The 21,215-nt window shown below is 31.9% G+C and overlaps 1 protein-coding gene across 2 annotated transcripts in view; it reads right to left on the reverse strand.

Annotated features, from left to right (window-relative positions):
- The window catches only part of LOC129229540 (semaphorin-2A-like), a 652,526-nt gene that overhangs the window by 252,666 nt on the left and 378,645 nt on the right, over positions 1-21,215 (reverse strand). For both annotated transcript variants that reach the window (XM_054863862.1, XM_054863863.1), the window contains exon 2: positions 8,667-8,754. In XM_054863862.1, the coding sequence (XP_054719837.1) occupies positions 8,667-8,754 (88 nt within the window). The remainder of the gene's footprint in view (positions 1-8,666; positions 8,755-21,215) is intronic.

Below are 21,215 nucleotides of genomic sequence, written 5' to 3' on the forward strand. Positions count from 1 at the left end.
AAAAAGTACAATTTAATCACTTATACATTCCGATTTCTAGAGATTTCTTTATGGTTATTCATTAAGTCGATGAATATTAAGTCATATTTACCGCTAATTAGATTTAGACCAACCAACACTTAATTCCATTTCTGCTGCACATCTAAGACTTTTTCGTTAAAATTCAGATTAACGCGTCGTTTTTGAAGACATTTTCAGTCATTAATTTATGTTTTCATTTCTATAAAAAAAGCAACTCACAAAATGATCACCGATTTAAACAAGATCTGATGATATACAAAGCGTAACATGTCTTGTTTAATTAAAAGCAAATGCTTTTTTTTTGTTTCAAATATAGAAACAGAAAGAATGTTTTTTTTTTTTTTTTTAATGATGTTTCGGAAGAACAAAACCATTTTCAACTAAATACGGGACAATGTTAAACATAAAGTAATTACTGAACGTTTTAATATAAATTGTTATCAGCCATTTTTCCTAAAATGCGAAGAGGGAAAGAAATGAAAAACTAATCTGTTTAACTACTCAGAATTAAACCCTGGAACTGTTTAAGTAAGTCAGAAATTTAATCAAGTCTTACATAAAACAAAATAAAGGTTTGAATATTTTATTACTTTTTCTCTTCTCTTTTTTAAAAACTGACAAGATGAAAAATAAAGTAATTTATTACTGTTTGGATGGCCGTAGCTTAAATTACATGTTAAGCAGCAAGCAGCACCGGAAGTTAAGAATTTCAGTAAATAAAAATCCTTTAAACAATTTAATTGCATTGCGCGTTACAAATTCCTTTAACTGATATAACTGCTTTATTTAACTTTTCCCCCCTGAGGTATATTGTACATGACACAAATGTTATGTTTTTATTAACTTCTGCATAATACAACCTCAAATGTATAATAGTAACGATCTGACGTCATCAACAATGGTTATAAATGATTAGCGTGAGTTCATCATCTCATTGATGAGCCCTCAAAATTTGGTACTTTTATTTTAAAAAGGCAGTATCCCTGAAAACTAATAGATGCTTCCATTTCCGCTTGTAAACCAGATGTTAGAATTTCCACCACATCGGTGGTCAGACTCTATGCATAGATTCCTATTCCGCATTAAAGAATAACAACGAAATTTCTTTATATTAAAAAAAAGTAAGGTCAAGAAATTTTAAAAGGAAGTCTGTGGCGGGAGTGCGTCCAAAAGAGCACTTACAGTCCCCATAGCACTTACAGCCTTGAAATTTTGTACGAAATTACTTCGAACCCCGGGGTTTGCACCTGGGGTTTTGTTTTTCTTAAATTTTGAATTAGTTTTTTCTGTAAAGCTCAAATTTGGCTCAAATTTCGCGTAAATTGCCCATTAAAGAGGAGAAAATTATTTGCACATATTAATATTATGTATCGTTGGAAAGGGTGGAATTTTTCACGTTTTACGAAATTTGTTTTAATGCTCTAACTTAATTACGGCGGGAGTTATTTGCGTTTTTAGCTCGAGTTTTTTTAAGATTAGCAGAAATTTAGGAAGTATTTTCTTCATTAAATATATCAACAAAAAGTGAAGGAATAGTCCCACAGTTTCCTTTTTGACATCACTGGAAAGAGCGGCTTGTTTTACTCCAGATCTAACTCGACCTATGGTTGAAAAACTAAGCTTCACTACCAAAGGAAAAAAAAAGTTACCAGCTATTTTAATCAAGTTCGAAAAATCTCATCTCCATTCAAATTATTGATGTCTTATTTGGCGTTGCCATAGCTACTAGATTTGTATGTTTCTTCTTTCTTATTCACAAAATTTAAGGGTTTCGATTTTAACGGAAAATCTTAGGCTCAACTCAATTCAAGCCCCAAGTTGAAGAGCAAAATATATTACTAGAGACCCCGAATATGAAAGCGACTTTTCAAACTTACAAAAATCTTAGACCTTACGGCTCTGCAAGTTCGTACAAGTTATTTTGAAACACGGGGAAGGGGTGCTTTTTGTTTCAAAGGTATATCATAACGCGTTTTTAATGTGTTTTCTTTGTAATTGACGATTTAAATCTTTGCGAATCAAATTAGATTGCGAAGCAACCTTCGGTGGTTGGTGAGCGTGAACGAGCAGGGGGCGGAGCCCCCTAATTTTGCGAAAAAAAGAATCTTAACCAGTTTTATAAGAGTGCGAGTCTCAACCTTCGTATGCAGTAAACAAACGTTTTTACGTCTGCTTGAAAAGCAGTGAAAATGTGACTTACGTTAGTCAGGCTTTGAGGTACAGATATTCATTGGAACACGCCAAATTTGAAGGCCGATCTCTCTGATAAAAAGGCAATTTGCTCCAGTCATGCCATGACGGGCGATTTTCTAGTTTAAAACATAACAATAAAAATATTTCAATGTAAAAATTTGGAATTCTTTAGTCGCTTAGTGGCCGATAGTGACTATTTCATCTGTAGCCGTTTTTTTTTTTTTTTTTTTAAATTAGTGTCCACTTTTTTCTTATCTCATAAAGTTTTTTTTTTTTTTTTAATTACTTTGTTGACGTTATTATTGCTTAATACACTTATACATGTAAAAAAGATAGTTTCAATAAATTATTTCACAAAGGCTGCATTTTGGTTTAGGTGAAAAATGTTTAAAAGATACTTAACCTTTTGCGCACATACAGCTCACTAACTTAATTTTTGAAATGGCGATTGACAAATATTTTCAATCATTTTTTTTTCTTATTTAGCCGGCCAGTGGCCGTTGGCGACAGCTAATTTTGGATTTTACTCACCCAGCAAATGAACCTAACCAGCTAACAAATGCAGCGTTTTGAAGGTGGTTCCGTTTTTGAAAGGTATTGAAGAACATTGCTTCTGTCAATTCATCTAAGAAACCTGTTTTGAGCAATCATAAATTAATTGCTTCCCTTACTGACTTGACCAAAGTTGATGTTGTACTGATTTTTCATTACCATTTCCGACAGCAGAATAAGACTAGCTAATTGTCTTAATCTTCATATATATAATAACCAATGATCGAGTAATGCTCTTGATGTCATCAACAATGAAACTCGAACCACGCCATGATCATTTGATATTATGTTTTCGTAACATGCAGGGAAAGGCTTTATTTTGACAAGGCTGAACTGGCTCCGAAACTTAACTGTTTTACGGGTAAAACTGTCATTTCAAGGGAATAAAGAAACGAAAAAGTGATCAACAATAAACGCTATCTACTGGAGTTTAGGGTAAATCCACTGAAGTTAAGGTTAAAATTTCAACTATTAAAATATCAACAAACAGGCAATTGTTTCGTTCAAACGTAGAAGTAATTTTCACCCATCATATCTTGATGGGCGATTTTCTATCTTACTAAACACAAATTTGGGTTCATTCAAGACTTAACACAAGCAGATTCACTTTTAAAAAGAGACTTGTAAAATTGCCGTTTTCTCAGGAAAAACAACAACATAAATGAAGGTAAAAAAAGCAACACTTCATCTAAATACAAATTTCCAGATTACTAATTCACCATAATTTATGATTGAAAAAAATAAATAAATAAATAAAAATACCATAAAGGTTTACACTGTAAATAATTTCTTTATGATGAGTATACGGGTGAAAGTTTGCCATAATAACTAGATCTTCATTACCGCATCCTGATGACCATTTCTTTTTTTATGGATATACCTCGTATTACCTAATTAAGAAAATCACCAGTCATAATATGACGGGTGCAAATCGCTACTCCATTTTCATTCCCGTCCACTTATAGACACAAAAAAAAAAAAAAATCAACGGGTAGGGTCCTTCCGCAATCTATGATTGCAGAAATCAAAATTTGAATTCAAGACGCCAAAATTCAAATTATTCTTTTTTTCTTTTTTAAATACGAGCTGTTTACTCACTGGACTGTGTTTATTAACTGGTGACTTTACCCTATCGAAATGTTTTTTTAAATAAGAGAAAGTCACACAAAACAGCGAATGCAATTTGAAACTTCAAGGAACTTTTCAGAGACATTAATAAATAATGTCGGGAGCAAATGTGTATTTCTATTTAAACTAATCATCTCCCAGCATAAGTTCAAAACTGCAAAATTCAAGCTGATATATACTTCCATTTGAACAAGTTATTGCTCCTAAAAAGCTGCATTCGATTCCAAGAAAAATAACTAAAACACATACGTAGAATTGATTTGAGCATAAAACTACTAGAAAATCAAGAGAGCATTCTAAACAATGGCTGGAAATATGTTCATTATTTGAGCAATACTAAGAAAGCAATGTTCTGAATGTTCTTTATTCAATGCTTTCAGAAAAACATATCCGCATCGGCAGCAAAAATAGAGCGGGAAATAATCCGTGAAAGAAAAATAATCAAAGAAATTTCAACGAAGAATATTTTCAAAAAGCCTAAACTTATTTACTCTGAGAAAAAGGCTTTTGTCGTTCCAAAAAATGAGATGATATGAAGCAGATGACGAGTTGAGATGTGTTGCTGCTGAAACAATTTTCTAGTTTTCTATTCGTTTTAAATCTTTCTGATTGATCAGAGTTCGAAAATAAACCAATAAAATGCAAATAAATAATGTTCGTTCGGCTGTAAATTTGAGATGGCAATTCGATGGACATTATCTGCTGACGTTGTTAGAGTGGCGGGAAAGAAAAGTCTGAGAATATTGGAGAATATTGCATCAGAAGTTAAGTCAGCTGAGATTTTTTGATTCCAAAATATTTCAATAATGTGCAAAATAATGCAGATATAAACTTCTATTTCAGTTTAAAGAATTTTCATTTCAAGAGTTCAGTTTGACGGGGCAAGAACAAAAGGTTTTTGTTTATTCTTATGAAACGTTAGACATTTACTATACATTTTCGAGTAAAAGTCAAGGGTTTTCAGCCTTTTATAAAAGCAAGTAATGAAAGTGATTTATTCTAAAAATATTAGAGAGAATTTTATAAAGGTCAGATCATATTTAAATCGAAGAAAAAAAATCATAAATCAAAAAAATATAGATAACGAGCTGATGCGTGCATCACATTGCTTCCTTTTACGCCAATTCAATGATAATAGCGCTTTGTAGTAAGCAAGGAAACACTAAATATTTTCACCCCTAGTTTCGTGCAAAGCGAAGTATAAAAAAAATTTTACACAGATTTATTTTTCGATTATTCGCAATTTTAATATGATTCACAGGTTAACTCTTTAAATATCACCAACACTGGAAGAATTAAAACCAGACTAAAAAATTAAAAAAAAAATATCGTCAATTTTTCACCAAGTTAGCGATAAAACTTGACGGCCAAAAGCTTGGTGATAAATCGCCAAGTGTTTGACAAATTATAACACCACTTGAGTAGCATTGAAATTAACAATGATTCCCCCCCTCCCAAAAAAGGGTGTAAAAGACACATTTAAGAACATCCAAATGCAACCAAAAGGGAAGGTGCACAACTAGACCCCAATAGGAGTTTACGTACCAAATTTCATCTTTCTAGGACATACCGTTTTTGAGTTATGCGAGATACATACGTACATACACACATACGGGAAGGAAAAGAGGAAAAGGTGGCAGAATTTCAAAATAATCTTTTTCTCACAATTTTGGTATCAATGGAAAGGTAATTATCTGAAGTGCATGGAAATAACAAAAAATATGCAACAGAAGCAAAATTAATTAGAGTTCTGAGGTTTCAAATCAGGTTGTTATGATCATGTTCTTACAAGTAACTTTTTTTATACGACTTAAGAATGGCTGTTTGATACTTGCATTGTCGCATTTTTCAAATATTCTCTCTAAAATATGCTTCTCAGAACTCTCTAGAAGAGTTATATACAAAAAATTGCAGTTTAACTGCAAAACTTAATTTTTAGGGATTTTTTCATATAAGGCATTTTTGTAATTCTACGTCCGACACCAAATTGGCTGAAAGTTTATATTATGTAAAACTGAGTGGAGATTTTTACAAAATATTTTGTCTGCAAATAAAGATTTTATATGCAATTAAAAATAATCATTTAAATTAAATTTCAAAAAACTAGTTATTCTTAAATAAATGGTCAGAAAAATTTCTACGTCCGACACCAATATTTTCCTAACTGAAACTAAGTTTATAAGTATACGAAAATTCCTGGTTAAATTAAATAATTCACACATGCTACTCATGCCTAATTATGTATTTATATTTATATTTTACATAACATAAATTTAAAGAACATATACATAATATTTTGACTGGGGAAAATATCTGAAGATAAGAAATGAGTCTCATATGTTTATCAATAGCAATTAAAGTAGTTATATATAAAATTATGAATATTTAAGAAGCATTGGGGTTCTCAGTTCAAAAATAACACTCTTCCCTTCCCCAGTTTTCACTTTAAAACTCTCAGGTATTTTTGGTGAACTCACAACAACCCCTGTTTGTGCCTAGAAATGCTCAGTTTTGTTTTCAACAATTTGTAACCAACATCTAAATTTCTTATTATTTGTTAATAAGTTAGATTTTTCTTCATTAAAATTCTACAAATCAATCATCATTTCTCTTCACCCTAGAGATTGAGTTTTTTGTTGTTCACATAGAGATTGTAAAAATAAAAAAAAAAAAAACTTGACAAAATGTGTCTAATCTCTCTTGTTCTCGTTATAGTATTTTCCTTATTTTATGAGTGAAGACTTAAAATACAAATTTCCTGGAATGGTATACAGATATTGATACATTAGGGGGTGTCTATCTCCCCAAAAGCAATGAGATCCCCCTGCCCCCCCCCCCCCAAATCCCTCAAGAACACCCAGAAGAATAATATTTTGTCAGAAAAACAAAGAAATGTCTTGAAAAACATTCCTTGTAAACAAGTTCTATGACATAACTTGGGCCATGACCCCCCGACCTCCTTACATTCTTTTTGCATAAAATTTTTAGTTTCAAATTATTTCAATTTTCACAAAATTATTTGATTTTTCACAAAAAATGGAGCAATGGGAAAAATTCTGCACAGACTCCTGTTATGCATATTTTCACCTTTTTTATGCTTTAAAATACCATAATATATAATTCCATAAAAAAATTAAGAGTTAAACAGCTTTTTAAGATGTTTATTTCATGTCGGATGTTGTCTGCTTTGCACATTCTACGTCCGACACCAACTATTCTACGTCCGACACCAAGGGAGAAAAATTTTTGTACTATTTATCCGTGAATTAATTTTGTGAAAAAGGAAAAATTAGTCACATTTCAGCTTTACTTTTCAACATTCAAGTAGTCCAAAAATCTGAAAACAGTTCATTGAGCTGAAACTTGGGTTTTTTCAACGTACGTCAATTGTCAGTTCCCCTTTCATCTACGTCCGACACCATGAGGTTTTTTATTTTTAATATTTATAGTTTGAATTTTTTTTCAGAAATTCTATAAGTTTTTATATTGTTCCTACATACATAAGTATTGATAAAAAAAATTACTCAGTTCATCCGTTTTAACTCTGAAAAATATGAACCTTTATTGGTAAATTTCGTACAAATTCTACGTCCGACACCGTGTAATTGCCCATACGCACATACATACGTATATACGGACGTCACGAAAAAACTCGTTGTAATTAACTCGTGGATCGTCAAAATGGATATTTCGGCTGTCTGTGCGTTCCTAGGCATATATCTACGCGTAGTCGGGTCGAAAAAAAATCTCAACATTCATTCGGGGGTGAGCAAAATGGAAATTAAGGCCGATTTTTGAGTGAAATTTTTTTCGCGAATACAATACTTCCTTTTTGTAAAAGGAAATAAAAGAAAAATTTTGTACTGAGTATAATTTTTGCAACAGAAATAATGAAAGAAAGTCTTGTCGCTGCTGAAAATAGGTAACAGCAACAACTTGTGATGTCTCAATACAGCTCTTAATTGTAGAAGTTTTGAACCGAGGGAAAAAACTTCGCTCGTTGGTTTAGATTATAATTCGACGCAGGGGCGTGCACATAATTTTCGGACCCGTCACAAATTACTTTTACAGCCCTCCCTCCATATTGTTTACTCCTATATTTCACCACTCATTTTTAAAATGTTGCGCCCCCTGCAAGCTCTTACCCGGGCCAACAGGTGTCCCTTCTCCTCCCCCCTTTTGCACGCCTCTGATTCGAAGAAAGAAAAGGATTGCTCGATTGAAAAAAAATATGGTGTTTATTCGATGTCTGTATTGGTTTGGTTTTTGAAAAGTTACTTATCAAATAGTCAGTTATCTACACTAAATATTAAGAGAAAGATAAAGTTGACGGTAGGACTGAAATAATTAAAAAAGTTAGCAATTTGAAAATGCAGAAAAGCATTGAACTTCTAAGTCAATGCAACATTTTTAAAAAAGTTCTTTGTTTAAGAATTTAAATTTTATACACCTAGTATCCATTTCACGTAAAAAATCAAATTGTAAAAATGTGGCGAAACATTTTATTTTTTATATTCTCGCTTAAATGACATTACATTTAACAGCGGTACAAATATCAAAAGTTCCAACTCTCTTCTTGTGTACGTATATCAATATTTCTCAGCACATTCATACTACATTCAAATTATTTTCAGATTATTTCAACAATATTTGCTAGACGAAATTGGATGTTTGAAATACAATTCTAATGCTCAGTTACTTAACCATACATGTGTTATTTTCCGGTAAGAATGCGAACGAATATCCAAATTAACAACGAAATAACTACTTACATAGCTCCAACGTAAAGTACATCTTTCCGAATGTCAAGAAAGAATGTTCTGTAGAAAAGCCGCCCGCAGTTAAACTCCCGGACATGTTCTAAAAAGGAATGAGAACACAGTTACACATTGGTTTACATAACAGTTACAAAACTGAAGTATGACACGAACTGAATAATTTTTTCATTGACTAGCCTGCATAAATAGTACAAAAATTCACACAATTCATGAGGCAGAGATAAAAAACTTTTTTTTTTTTTTCTGAAAGGGAAACTGATGTATTTATGTTTGCTAAATATAAAAAATGCTTAGGAAGAAATAAGTTATTTAATTACTTAAAAATTAAACGAATAAATAAAAAACATATAATAAACTGGACAATATAAATTCCACTCAATAAAATGAAAGCCTCAGAAAAATCCTTTTAAAGACAATATATTTAAATATTAAGCATGCAAATCAATATTATTTACATTGCTTCTATTTTTCTATCTCTCATACATTAAATATAATTCAAAAACCAAATCAATATAATTTACATTGCTTCCATTTTTCCATCTCTTATACATTAAATACAATTTAAAAACCAATATTAAAAAAGCCTATATAATTAACTCTAATTAAATTTTAATAAATAATTTGAAATCAAATGACATGAAGTTACTGCTTCTTCGATCTATAGATATGTTTTTTTCAGATTTTATATTCCTCATGCATAGATATTATCCTACAAATTTCATTTATGTAGAATTCATGCACTTTAATCAAAAGGAGGTTTTTTATGCATAATATTTTTGAAAAATAATGCATCGAGAGTTATTTTTTTACTTTTATTTTTCAATAATATTCTTAGCTTCATGTACAATGAAAACCCTAACATTTGCTCCTTAAAAAATGTGTATCAGAAATTCATTTCTTAAAATAAAGAAAACCCAAAAGGTTCATCTAATTGGAATAATTTTTTAAAAATACAATTTTTAACCGCACAGGAAAACATCATTGTTCGTGAATCCCACCATATGCCAAAAAATTACAATCCTCCTGCACGAAATTGATCCCACAGCTCAAAGGGAAACCATTTAATTTCCTACAATACCTTCATCAAAACTCCACAGCAGAATTATTTTTCCCACATTATTTCTCCCTTTAAAAATGAATTCTATTTTAAGTAATAAAAGCATTTTAACCGTGCCTCACTTTTGAGAAAAAAATCAGAAGGAAAAACTGGAAAAAATAATATTTTTTTTTAGTTCTTTATTTGAAAGTTCTTTTCAATCATTGCTCCAGTATTTTCCTTAGGGGAAGCGATAGCATTATCTAATTTTATTATTTTTTGTATATAGTGCTAGCAGTAGATATAGTATTTTCTTCGGGACATAAAAAGGCAGATAATGCCCGCAGAATTTTTTTTTTTTTATTCAAAGGCTTCGTTGAGATTTTTTTTCATCATTGTTACGCGTTTTCGTTTTTTTTTTTTTTTTTTTAATTTTTTTTCGTCTGCATTGCTATATTAAAACGTCACATGCAATTACAATCGGCTCGTTTTTCATTTGAAGCGCTTGTTTTTCTTCCTTTCTTTTCCCAGTGATTGCCCCATTTCCATCTTTATAATGAAATTTGAAGTGCCGATTATTTTTCGATGCTTTATTTCCATCCTTGAAGAAAGAGTCATGTCGAAATTGAATTTAAAATGAGTTTCCTCGGAGATCATTGGTAAATTCGGTGGGGTAACGGGAAGATTGGATAATGCGCATTTAAGTACAAAATTTGGAATTTGTTTCTCAAGAATAAAAATAATATTATTAACTTAAATGCACAAGTATTATTAGAAATCGGAAGCAATTTCTGAGAGAAAATATCGTGACACATCCAAGCTAAATATTTTATTAAGTACTCATTAGAATAAAATTTAAATTCTGTTTTTTTTTGCAAAGTAATTCATTGCTGTTATATATATATATATATATATATATATATATATATATATATATATATATATATATATATATATATATATATATATATATATATATATATATATATAACAGCGAATTCACTGATCTAGTAAAGATCCTGACGTCACCAACAATGAAATTAGCTTTATAGCATGAGTGACGGCATTATTTCGTTGTTGAAGCACCAAAAGATCAGTAAGTTATTTATAATTTGATAATATTTTTGGCAATGTTTGACATGCGGAGAAATGCTTTATTTTGACACAAGGCTGAACTGGATCCGGTAACTTAACTGTTTTACTGGTAAGACTTATTTTAAGAGAATGAAGAAACGAAAAAGTGGTTAACAATGAACGCTATATACTGGAGTTTAGGGTTGATCCACCGGATTTAGGGTTAAAATTTCCATCATCAAAACATCACCAAACAGGCAATTGCTTCGTTCAAATGTAGAAGCAATTTTACCCGTCAAATCTCGATGCGAGATTTTCTAGTTATTATATATTCCTCTACACTAGAGGTTCAAGAAAGCAGGTTGACCGAATCTGCCATTTTGTTTTTCGCTAAAGCTAATGTTCGAAAACGTTTTAATATCTCGTAAATCACAACAGCATATTTCAAAACAGTTTTTACAAATGTGTTCACCATTTTTAAGGAACCATTATGTCTGCAAATTATGCTTGTTGTTTACTTGCATAATTTAACCTCAAATGTTTGCTAACAGCATGTCAAAATATTCTATTCTTGTGGTTCCACAGAAGTTTTGTCGGTAAACTCAGAATGTCGGTTCCAATTAGAGCACATATACGTCTCCAGAAAGGAAAAAATAAATAAATACGTCAGAAGTGGTGACCTGTGCTTACTAGGCGTGTGTTGAGATTTCGTATTCCAGACATTTAGGATGTTAAGTAAATTAAATTCATTTGTAAATAGTTTTCGCTTTAGTGGACAGGATCACTCATCTAATTAGACCAAAATTAACAAAACATTTTTTGTAATGTTTATTTTACACACTCCAGTTCATTTATATACATGTTTATTAATTTTTTCAGATACCAAAAAAAGCATAATCGAACTTTAGGACTATCTCATGGTCAGGGGTGTGCCCTTCACAAATGACTTTTCCGACCCCCCCCCCCTCCTCCATATTGTTTACTCCTTTATTTCACGCCTATTTTTTTAAGTATTGGGCTTACTTCAGGCTCGGGCCAACAGGTGTCTCTTCTCCCCCCCCCGCCGCGTACGCCCCTGCTCGTGGTAAGGTTATGTATACCCTTTTTTATCCATCTTTTATTTCTATATTTTATGAATGCAACAATAAACTTACCTATGACAATATAATATTTTTTATATTTACACGAATGTATTTTTTAAGAGCGTATTCAAAGCAACTTATAGTATGTTTACTTAATAAAATTATCCCATTTATTTCACCTACCATGTTACCTTTTTCTTCACAATCGTACAATAACAAAGACATTTTACTAAGCATAAAGTCTTCTAGACACCCAAATAAACATTTGTCAATTTAATGTAATAAAAGTACATATATCACTGTGATAAAAGTAAAAAACCAACGCAAATAAAGCACGAAAAATTGAAGAGAGACTTGAGAATTTGTTCTTTATTTGCATTAGTATTCCACTTTAATCACGTTGTGCCACAAAATTTATTTGATTTCATTTTACAAAGATCACGTTGAAAAAAGAAATAAGCTACTTGAAAATCAATTCAACAGTTCAAAAACATTAAGTCACTTTCCTACATTTGTGTAAAGTAAATGAACTACATAACAACACAAAATCAAATTCAGCTAAAGTATAAAAAAAAATAAAATAAATCTTTATTTTTGATAATTTTAGTTTGATATTTTTCCGTCTTCTTCGTAATTTATCGAACACAACTATAACGTTTGACAGAACAGAATTTTGTTCAAATAGTTTTTAAAAAATCCTGACTGTATTTTACACATTGATTACTTTATACTTCATATTGCCTTTTACATCATTTATCTCAAACGGAAGAGAGAATTTAGCTGAAATTAAAATAATAACCTCAACTGGTCGTTTCATAACACCTTTCTTCTTTTACATAATTTGTGCAACAAAATATCTCATACCCAATTGAAGAAACAGGATTTAACTCAATTCAAAGTAAATTACTACACGGTTTTAAAATTTCAGCACCATAATCACAAATTCTAAGGAATAGTTTCCCTTAATGGCACCTCATCATTGAAAGCAAATTGAAGTCGAGTTAGCAATTTGAACGCTTATTCGTCAAGCGAAATTACAGCACTGAACGAGTAACAAGTTATACCTTGTCGACAATATTTAAAAGCAATACTTTTAGCCATGGCCGAAAGTGCATCTAGTTTTAACTGAAGCGAATTCAATAAACAGCGTCCTCGGAAAACCTAGTGGAGTTATGGTATCTGTTCCGTCAATTTTAATGTATGGAGATAGCGAAAGACGGAGCTTTGGCCATATGCATATTTATCAACGTGCGTCACTCAAAGTAAGGTACGATATCATCGATGCACCGAAGGCATTTGTGCACTCAAAGAATTAGCGATGCAGTGTTTCGAATTATCGATTCCTCAGATTCGCATATTATATGCGAGTATAGAGTATTATACATGCGGAAATGGAAATTTCGAACCGGATCTGCGGGCAAGTTGAGAAGCTCAGTTCCTGGGATTCTCGGAGGAATAGTGGGCCTTCCGTTCACGAGAAATTATCCATAGAATAAATAGTTTCCTAGAAACCCTGATTTCAAGATATTTTCATTTTTCAACTAATATGATGGCCGATAAAAGGTGAAAGAAAAGAAAAGTTATGCATACCGAAGTGTAGCAACAAATTGCACACAGTAACGTAAAGAAGATTATCCTACAGAGAACAACATTAAGTGAAATTGTTTTCACAAAGCAATGTTTATAATACTTACCGTTATGAATCAAAATCTGCTCTAACATAAACATAATATTTCCATGGTTCTAATAAATAGTTTAGCATTGTTTGAAACGTAATATTTCTGTTAATCTTACGTAAAAAAGTTCTAAAAGCTTTAAACGGAGAATATTTCATAATTCTACACCATATCAACTTACGAGATGGCATCAGCAATCTTGTGTTAGTCAAATCACTGTCTTGCGTTACACAAACCACCAGTTTGCGTGATAAAAATCACCATCTTGCATCGTGAAAATCAACATCTTGCGTTACATAAATAAGCCATATTGCGTTATAAAAGCCTTCATCTTGCGTTACGAAAATCACCATTTTGCGTTATAAAAATTACCATTTTGTGTTGCCGAATTCACCATCTGGCGCTATCAAATCACCATTTTGCATTATCCAAATCACCATCTTAGATTTCTCGAAGCTCCATATTGTAATTATGTTATTGTTTCACGAACTGATTTCTTCGAGCAAAATATTGTAATGCATTTACTTTTATAGCCAGTATAAATTGTGTTAATGGACGAGTTGTTCAAAGGCTATGTCAATGTGAGTTGGTTGTTGAGTAAATATATAGCAATTATGCTGCTGATATTCTAGATTGTTCAGCTGCAGTTGTTCATCTGTACTTGTATATTGTTTATCTTTACGTTATCAATTACGTTATATTGTTCATCTGTTTGTACATAAAGTTAAATGGTGGATCTGACCCCAGGTCACATTAAACTGGGAAAACATTAAACGGTAAGTACATAGGACCTTGGGGTAGCATTTCATTTCATTCAAAAGGAGATTAACTACAGCTTTTTCATTACTCAGAGCAAAAAAAGAAAAAGAAACACTAGTAATATATTTCGCACTAGATAAACTAATACATATTGGTTAAAATAAACAAAACTCGCTGCCTCTGGAAATTTAGTTTGTAACAAAACACAACTAGCAACAACTTATTACAACAGTTCGATTAAAGAAGGGAAAAAAATCCCCTGAAAACTTGCTGAGATCTTCAAAGACGAAGAATCAGTTACAGGAAACGGTATGAAAAGAGATTTGTAAAAGCTTAGAGGAATTTAAATGAGTCCCAAACGTCTCGCTGCCAAAGGGGAGACCCTATTGAAAAGCTTCCATTCACAATAATTTCAGCTCCCAAAAACCTCTTTCATTTCAAAGAAACTTCCCGCTCCAAAATGCCGTCAGCCCAAGCCTAAAAATCCGATTTGTATGATTACGACCTTATGATATTCAGACAACTTTAAAGCGAAAAGGAGGGAGGGTTTTCGATACAGGACCTCATTCAGAGCAATTTATAATCGTAGAGGAACAGTGGAATTGCGGAAATGTTTTAAGAAGTCGCCTGGTAAGTGGTTCGCTGTTTTAAAAGCATAGAAAATACAAGCGGACTCCATGTTAAACAGATTTAATACTTGTTCCGGAAAAGGCGGACATGCATGGTTGCGCTCCACAATTCCAACCCAACAGAGAAAGGGAAGAAAATAATCAAGTGTGCTTTAACGTTATTTATCAACGTAATTCTCGTAGATCTATAAAACTTTTCTAATTAATTCACTGCAATTTGTTAGGATTAATAGCGATCCGCCGTTATTTTGGTTAAAGGCTTTTATCTCCCGGCAAGCGAAGCCCCCAAGAATCATTTACGATGCTAAGATCCTATTCAGGATTGAAATATGAGAAAATATTTTAGTTTTTATCTTGAGGCATTGATCAAATCTTAATGATATCCTGCAACACTGCTTTATGTAAGAAATGAGTTATTACGTAGAATGCTTTTAATGGCCGGCTTTGAAGTGCCTCTCTCTAAATTTTAAGGTTTCTGGATTAATTTTTTAACTATCCAGTACTGCAGAAAACAGCATAAGGAAGAAAAAGTGATTTTACCAATATTTCATTCTACAAGAAAAAATAATGGTCAAAAGCCATTCGTGTTTTGAGAGACCTCTTGAATTTCTTACTTCTTTTAGCAAGATTTCCTACAGAATCATTAAAAAAGCACTGCTCTAATGACGACAATTTGATTAAATATTCGGTTTTTCATAACATTTATGAATTTCTTATCAGAGTTATTCATCATCTGCGTATTGAACAGGAGGAAACATGGAATATCATATCTGGATTAATACTAGAAAAAGGCATACAGCAAACATTTCACAACATAATTTTTCAAAACAATTACTGTATTCAAACCTCGAAACTTCTACTTGCTCCTGAGTTTAATAAGTTACCGTATGACCACAAGTTACATATTTCCGTACATACAGGGTGATTAAACAATAAAAAACGTGGACAAAATGACATGGTGGGTCAGTCATACCACAAAAGTAAAAAATCGCATAAGGACAGAGGGTCGCAAATGCAATGTTGCCGCGCCACATGCACACAAAGCCAGACACCGATGAATACACAACAAATCACATACTTATTACACAAAGACGATTTTACACAGCACTTTAGTTTTTAAGAAAGACTCATTGAGGTTGCTGAAATTTGCGGCTTGTAGCAATTATACACGCGTTGCAACAAAAACGCCGCTAAGATATCTTGGCAGAACGGACGGTGCGTTGCCGCTGCGACGCGTGTATGATTGCTACAGGCCGCAAATTTCAACAACTGCTTTACTCCGTTCTTGAAAATTAAAATTTTGCGTAAAATTGTCTTTGTGTAATAAGTATGTGATATGTTGTGAATCCGCCAGTGTTTGGCTTTGTGTGCATATAGTACGGCAGTATTGCGTTTGCGACCCTCTGCTCCTGTGCGATTGTTGATCCTTGTTATATGACTGATCTGCCATGTCATTTTGTTGACGGTTTCTTTTCTTTTTTTTTAATCATCCTGTATAAATTCTGAGCATTCATTATAAAATTAAAACTAAAAATTAAACAATTAAGCAAGCATTTTGACATGAGGCTGATAAATATTGCTTATGAAGTTTTATGTTCAGCTAAAAAAAAAAATCACCTCATTTCAGCTTCTTAAATTGATAAATTAAGCCAATCCAAACCAAAATTAAGACCCATTGTTAATTTTTCAAAAAAGAAAAATAAAAAAACATTACATGAAGAAAAAATGATTTCCCATAAACCAACAGTTCTTTTTTAAAAACGCTAAAAATCATAAAAAATAGTAAAAACAGCATTCGAACAAATCTTTACATATATCTCCAAATTTATCTCCCAATGATATCATTCGTATGTGTATACTGCCCTCATACATATTCATCGATACCTATGCTTTCTAAAACGTACAAGAAATCATTTTACTATCGATTTAACGAGAACGATATTTGCATATTTTTCGCAAAAAAATGCATTTTTCGTTCTTTAACGGTTTTTTCTGAATTCTACTTCCCCTAATCACATGTATGGAAGAGCAAGAAAGAATGCCGTACATTTCATTCTAACATACTCAGCACTGTGAGTTTAGCTCGTTTTCCAATCAAAGCGAAAGTATTGCTTGTGAAAGGAAGAAGGGAAATGTATACATTTTTCACTAAACATGCATGTGTACACCACTTTCATTCATTAAATTTTGGATATGAAAATGCAGGCCGCTTCAATAACAACTGCTTGAGAAGTTCCTTTTTCTCCAGAAATGAACGGAGTGGGGATTTAAAGCACAAGTATCCGCCATTTTTTCCCACAAGAGGTTTTGAAAAATAGTCTAATTTAACTTTTTTTTTTTTTTTTTTCTGAATGTGAACTGGCAACGTGAAAATATGCAGAAAAGGCCACTACGTAAAGTGGTGATTTAGCAAGTGAGCGTATTAAAAATAAATGCTTTCAAAAATTTCGCTTTTATATGGCTAAAAGCTTTTTGACATTTTTATACATTTGTTGTGAAATACTTGCCACCTGAAGACACTAGATTCACCGATTACAGAAATTCTGGCACATCTACCACGATTTCACGTCAGCGGTGTCTCATATAGTGATGATGTCATATCTTTATAGAATCTATGAACTTGGCGAGAAATTTAAGAGATATCACCAAGTCAGCAACTTTTTTGGAGCTAAATTAGAAGATAATTACTTTTCGCCGCCGGCACGTGACCATTATCCAGGACACGTCGCGTGACGATTATCTAGATCACGTGACACCGAAAAGACAATGAAAATCATCCTTTAGCCCGGCATAGATATACGGCCTGACTTCAATGTGGTAGACATTCACTAACATATCTAAAAATTGGAAATTATTTTCTTTTTTTAGCATGAAAAGCATTTTGTAAATTGAGGCAGTGAGAAACAAGGATATAAAAATGCACCGTTCAAAGTTTTGCGCATAACATGTGGAATGTTCATACCAGAGGTAGGCTTCCATTGAAAAGTTCTTTTAAATCAAGCTTTATAGTAGCGTTAACCAAGGTTATTATTGCAATCTCTCGCCTCAAAAGAGATAAAAAAAAAAATCTCACCTATAGGTCAGAATAATTTATCTCCAAAATTTAAATTTTGGTATTTACATTCCTTTGCTTCTAGTTCCTTCAACTACTCTGCCTACTCTGAATTTTAATGTTTATTTCAAAATTCGGCAAATTAATTCAAATTACGGTTCGTTTTTGTTTAAATTACAAAATAAAAAAATGATGCAAAGAAACTTTCAAATTTTCAATAATGTTCTGATTATAATGAGATTTAATAATACAAATTGCTTAGCTTTCACTATTTAATTAAATGTTAGCTACTTTTAAACTTTGAGGATTAAAGTATAACTTTAAACATAGTTCTTTGAACGTTGAATAACGATGCAAGTAAAATAGCAAGTAACTAAAATAAAAACTCCAGAAGAAACATTTAGAAGCACTTTTCAAAAAAATACTGACTAAACCAGATACGGAAACGTTGATTAAGCATGATAGATCAAGCTAATAAAATTACACTATTTCAAAAAAAATAAATAAATAAATAAATAAATAAAATAAAATAAATAAATAAATAAATAAAAAGATCGTTCACGCTTCTGTTAAAAAACAAAATTATTTCATTTCTATTTATTCATTTGTCTCTCTACAAAACTCAAACCATTGCATAGTATTACAATACATTCCAAAACTTAACACCTAAAAATTCCAAGATACTGAGAAAAGCATAAGCTATGACAGGTCTGCTTTTAATATACACAGCATTTTTTTTTAATTAAAAATATTTTTTTTTTTTTTTGCTATCTTTCTGGTGTTCAAAAATACTTGTTTAATAAAACCTATTTAATAAAACAGTACACTAAGTACATTTCTTTTTTAAGTAGTACCCACCTGAAGAAACCATAGAAGGTATTTTGAAAAGGAAAATGACTATTACTTCAGAGGGACAGAACATTTAAAAGGCTTTTTCAAACGATAAAAAATATACACTGCAAAAAAAATTTGCAATTTCTAAACATATATGAGGTTGTGAAAAGCAAAGAGATATAAGTGGCAAGTATTCGTAAACGGTAGACAAAAGGAAAAACGATAATGTCGGAACGTGAAAATGGGTTACTAATGTATGGATTTAATCTAATTAATCTGAGGAGAATCGTAATAGTGTCTGTAGATGTAAATATGAACAGATTAATCTACATTTTAATGTATTCGACCAAAAAAAAACATAAAGAGCATATCTGAGTTATTATTATGAAAGTCAATTAACTATTAATAGAGACGTATAAAGGGAGGGGCGATGGTGGCGATCGCCCTTCCCTTAAGAGAGCATGCCCCAGCAATTTTTACAAATTGAAGCTCTAAAACGCAAGCGTAGATCGTCTTTGACGGCGTTAAAGAAATATAGGGGGTTCGTGAATCTCCTTCCCGAAAACTTTTCGAAATTGAAGTTCCAAAAAGGAATTTTTAGACGATCTTTGGTGATGTTAAACGAAGGAGTTTGGAAGTGTGTGCCCCTGCGTATTTTGCAAAATTTAAGTCTTAAAGACGCGGTTGTAAACATGTCAGGCAACGTTAAGAGAAAGAATGAGTTCAGTGACTTTCCTCCGGTAGTTTTTAGAACTGAAATACAAAAAAAAAAAAAAAAAAAGTCCAATTTTAGACGACTTTCGATCATGTAGGTGGGAGAGTCGAAATATTCTCCTGGAATTAATGTGAAATTGAAGCTTGAAATTGTCAAAAATGATATATCTTTCAACATTTAATGACAGAAATAGGTTCGGGGACCTACTTGTGCGTAAATCGTTTTGTTTTAGTTGTGTTAGGTAAAAATTATGCTCCCCCTCCCCACACATGCGTAAGTCAGATACGTAGAGAGAGAGAGAGAGAGACAGACAGAGACAGAGAAACGTTAAAAAAGCAACCACCCCATCAATTTTTGGATCTTCCCTTGACTATTATTTACTTTTAAAGAAAGTTTCTCATTAACTTTTGTAAGATTTAAAAACCATTTTTTAAATGAATGAAAAAGTTTTATGGAACGCAATTCTTTAAACCAGATAGAATGATCTTCAATCTATGAAAACTAAACCAAAAATGGCAACGGATGTTCGCAAAAGCTACCAAAGAGCAAGACAGCATACCTTCATTAAATATGCCAAAGGAGTTCCCGTTCGACAATCTGGGCATTTTTTCGTTCGTATGTTTTTCTCTATTATTATCTTATTTTTACCCCACCCGCGAAGACACATGTTCATATTTAAAGAAGAAAAAAATCCCGTCGATTATGTAATACCCCTTCTGGAAAATCTTGGACTGGCGGTCGCAGTTCCTTCTGAGTTTCATTTTTATTCATTTTAACTCACGGTGTCATAACGGCAGGCGACAAGACTCATTCTTTTTTTGGTTTTGCACGGTTCATTTCATATTCATTTATTTTATCCAGTCGCGAATATAAGACATGTCGGGCCTTATAAAGCAACTGGTATATTTCCCAGCGAAAAATTTCCATATTTAATATATTTTCATTATTATTATTTTCTACCCACGCTTTTTATGTTTACAGTGTACCGGAATATGTCGTTCCAATGGATTAGGTTGCGGTTATAATTTATTTATGAATTTTTTTCTCGGTGAAGTTTCTTTTTCAAGGTACCCCATTCTTGCGAATCCACTTTAGCTTCGGAATGTCCATTACATGCCTTGAACACATTTATCAAAACGACGCTCTGTTATCTTAAGATCTGCTGCTTGGATAAATAGTGTTAAGAGAGTTATTTAATAAAGGGCAGTAGGGATACTAAGTTAAGAAAAATGCACATTTTTCACGTCTAAGAATTTACTTTCTGTTATTTTCATGATTTTTTTTGCTACAGAAATTTATTTTGTAATACTTCTAGTAGGTGTCCATGCAATAAAATTTTAAAATAGCATATAATTTATATTGAATGAAATTGAAAAGTTAACACGGAGAAGATATGTTTTGTTTTTCTTTTAACAAATTACACCCTAACTACAAAAGTTACAAAAAAAAAAAAATCAAGGTTTTATACAATACTATTTTTATATAATTTCTTCTTAAATACCTAAATATGTGCAAAACATTGAAGATGTTTTGCGAATTTTAAAAATATTAGTGCACATTTAACGTTTGAGTTTTCTCCTAAATCAAGAAATTTTAATGATGTGTTAATTAATTAGGTTGTTTTTACGCGATCACACACTAATAATGTAAGATAACTTGGTGCGAGATTTAGGGCAAGAAAGAAAA

Source organism: Uloborus diversus, chromosome 9, assembly GCF_026930045.1.
Source record: "Uloborus diversus isolate 005 chromosome 9, Udiv.v.3.1, whole genome shotgun sequence".
Taxonomy (NCBI): Eukaryota; Metazoa; Arthropoda; class Arachnida; order Araneae; family Uloboridae; genus Uloborus; species Uloborus diversus.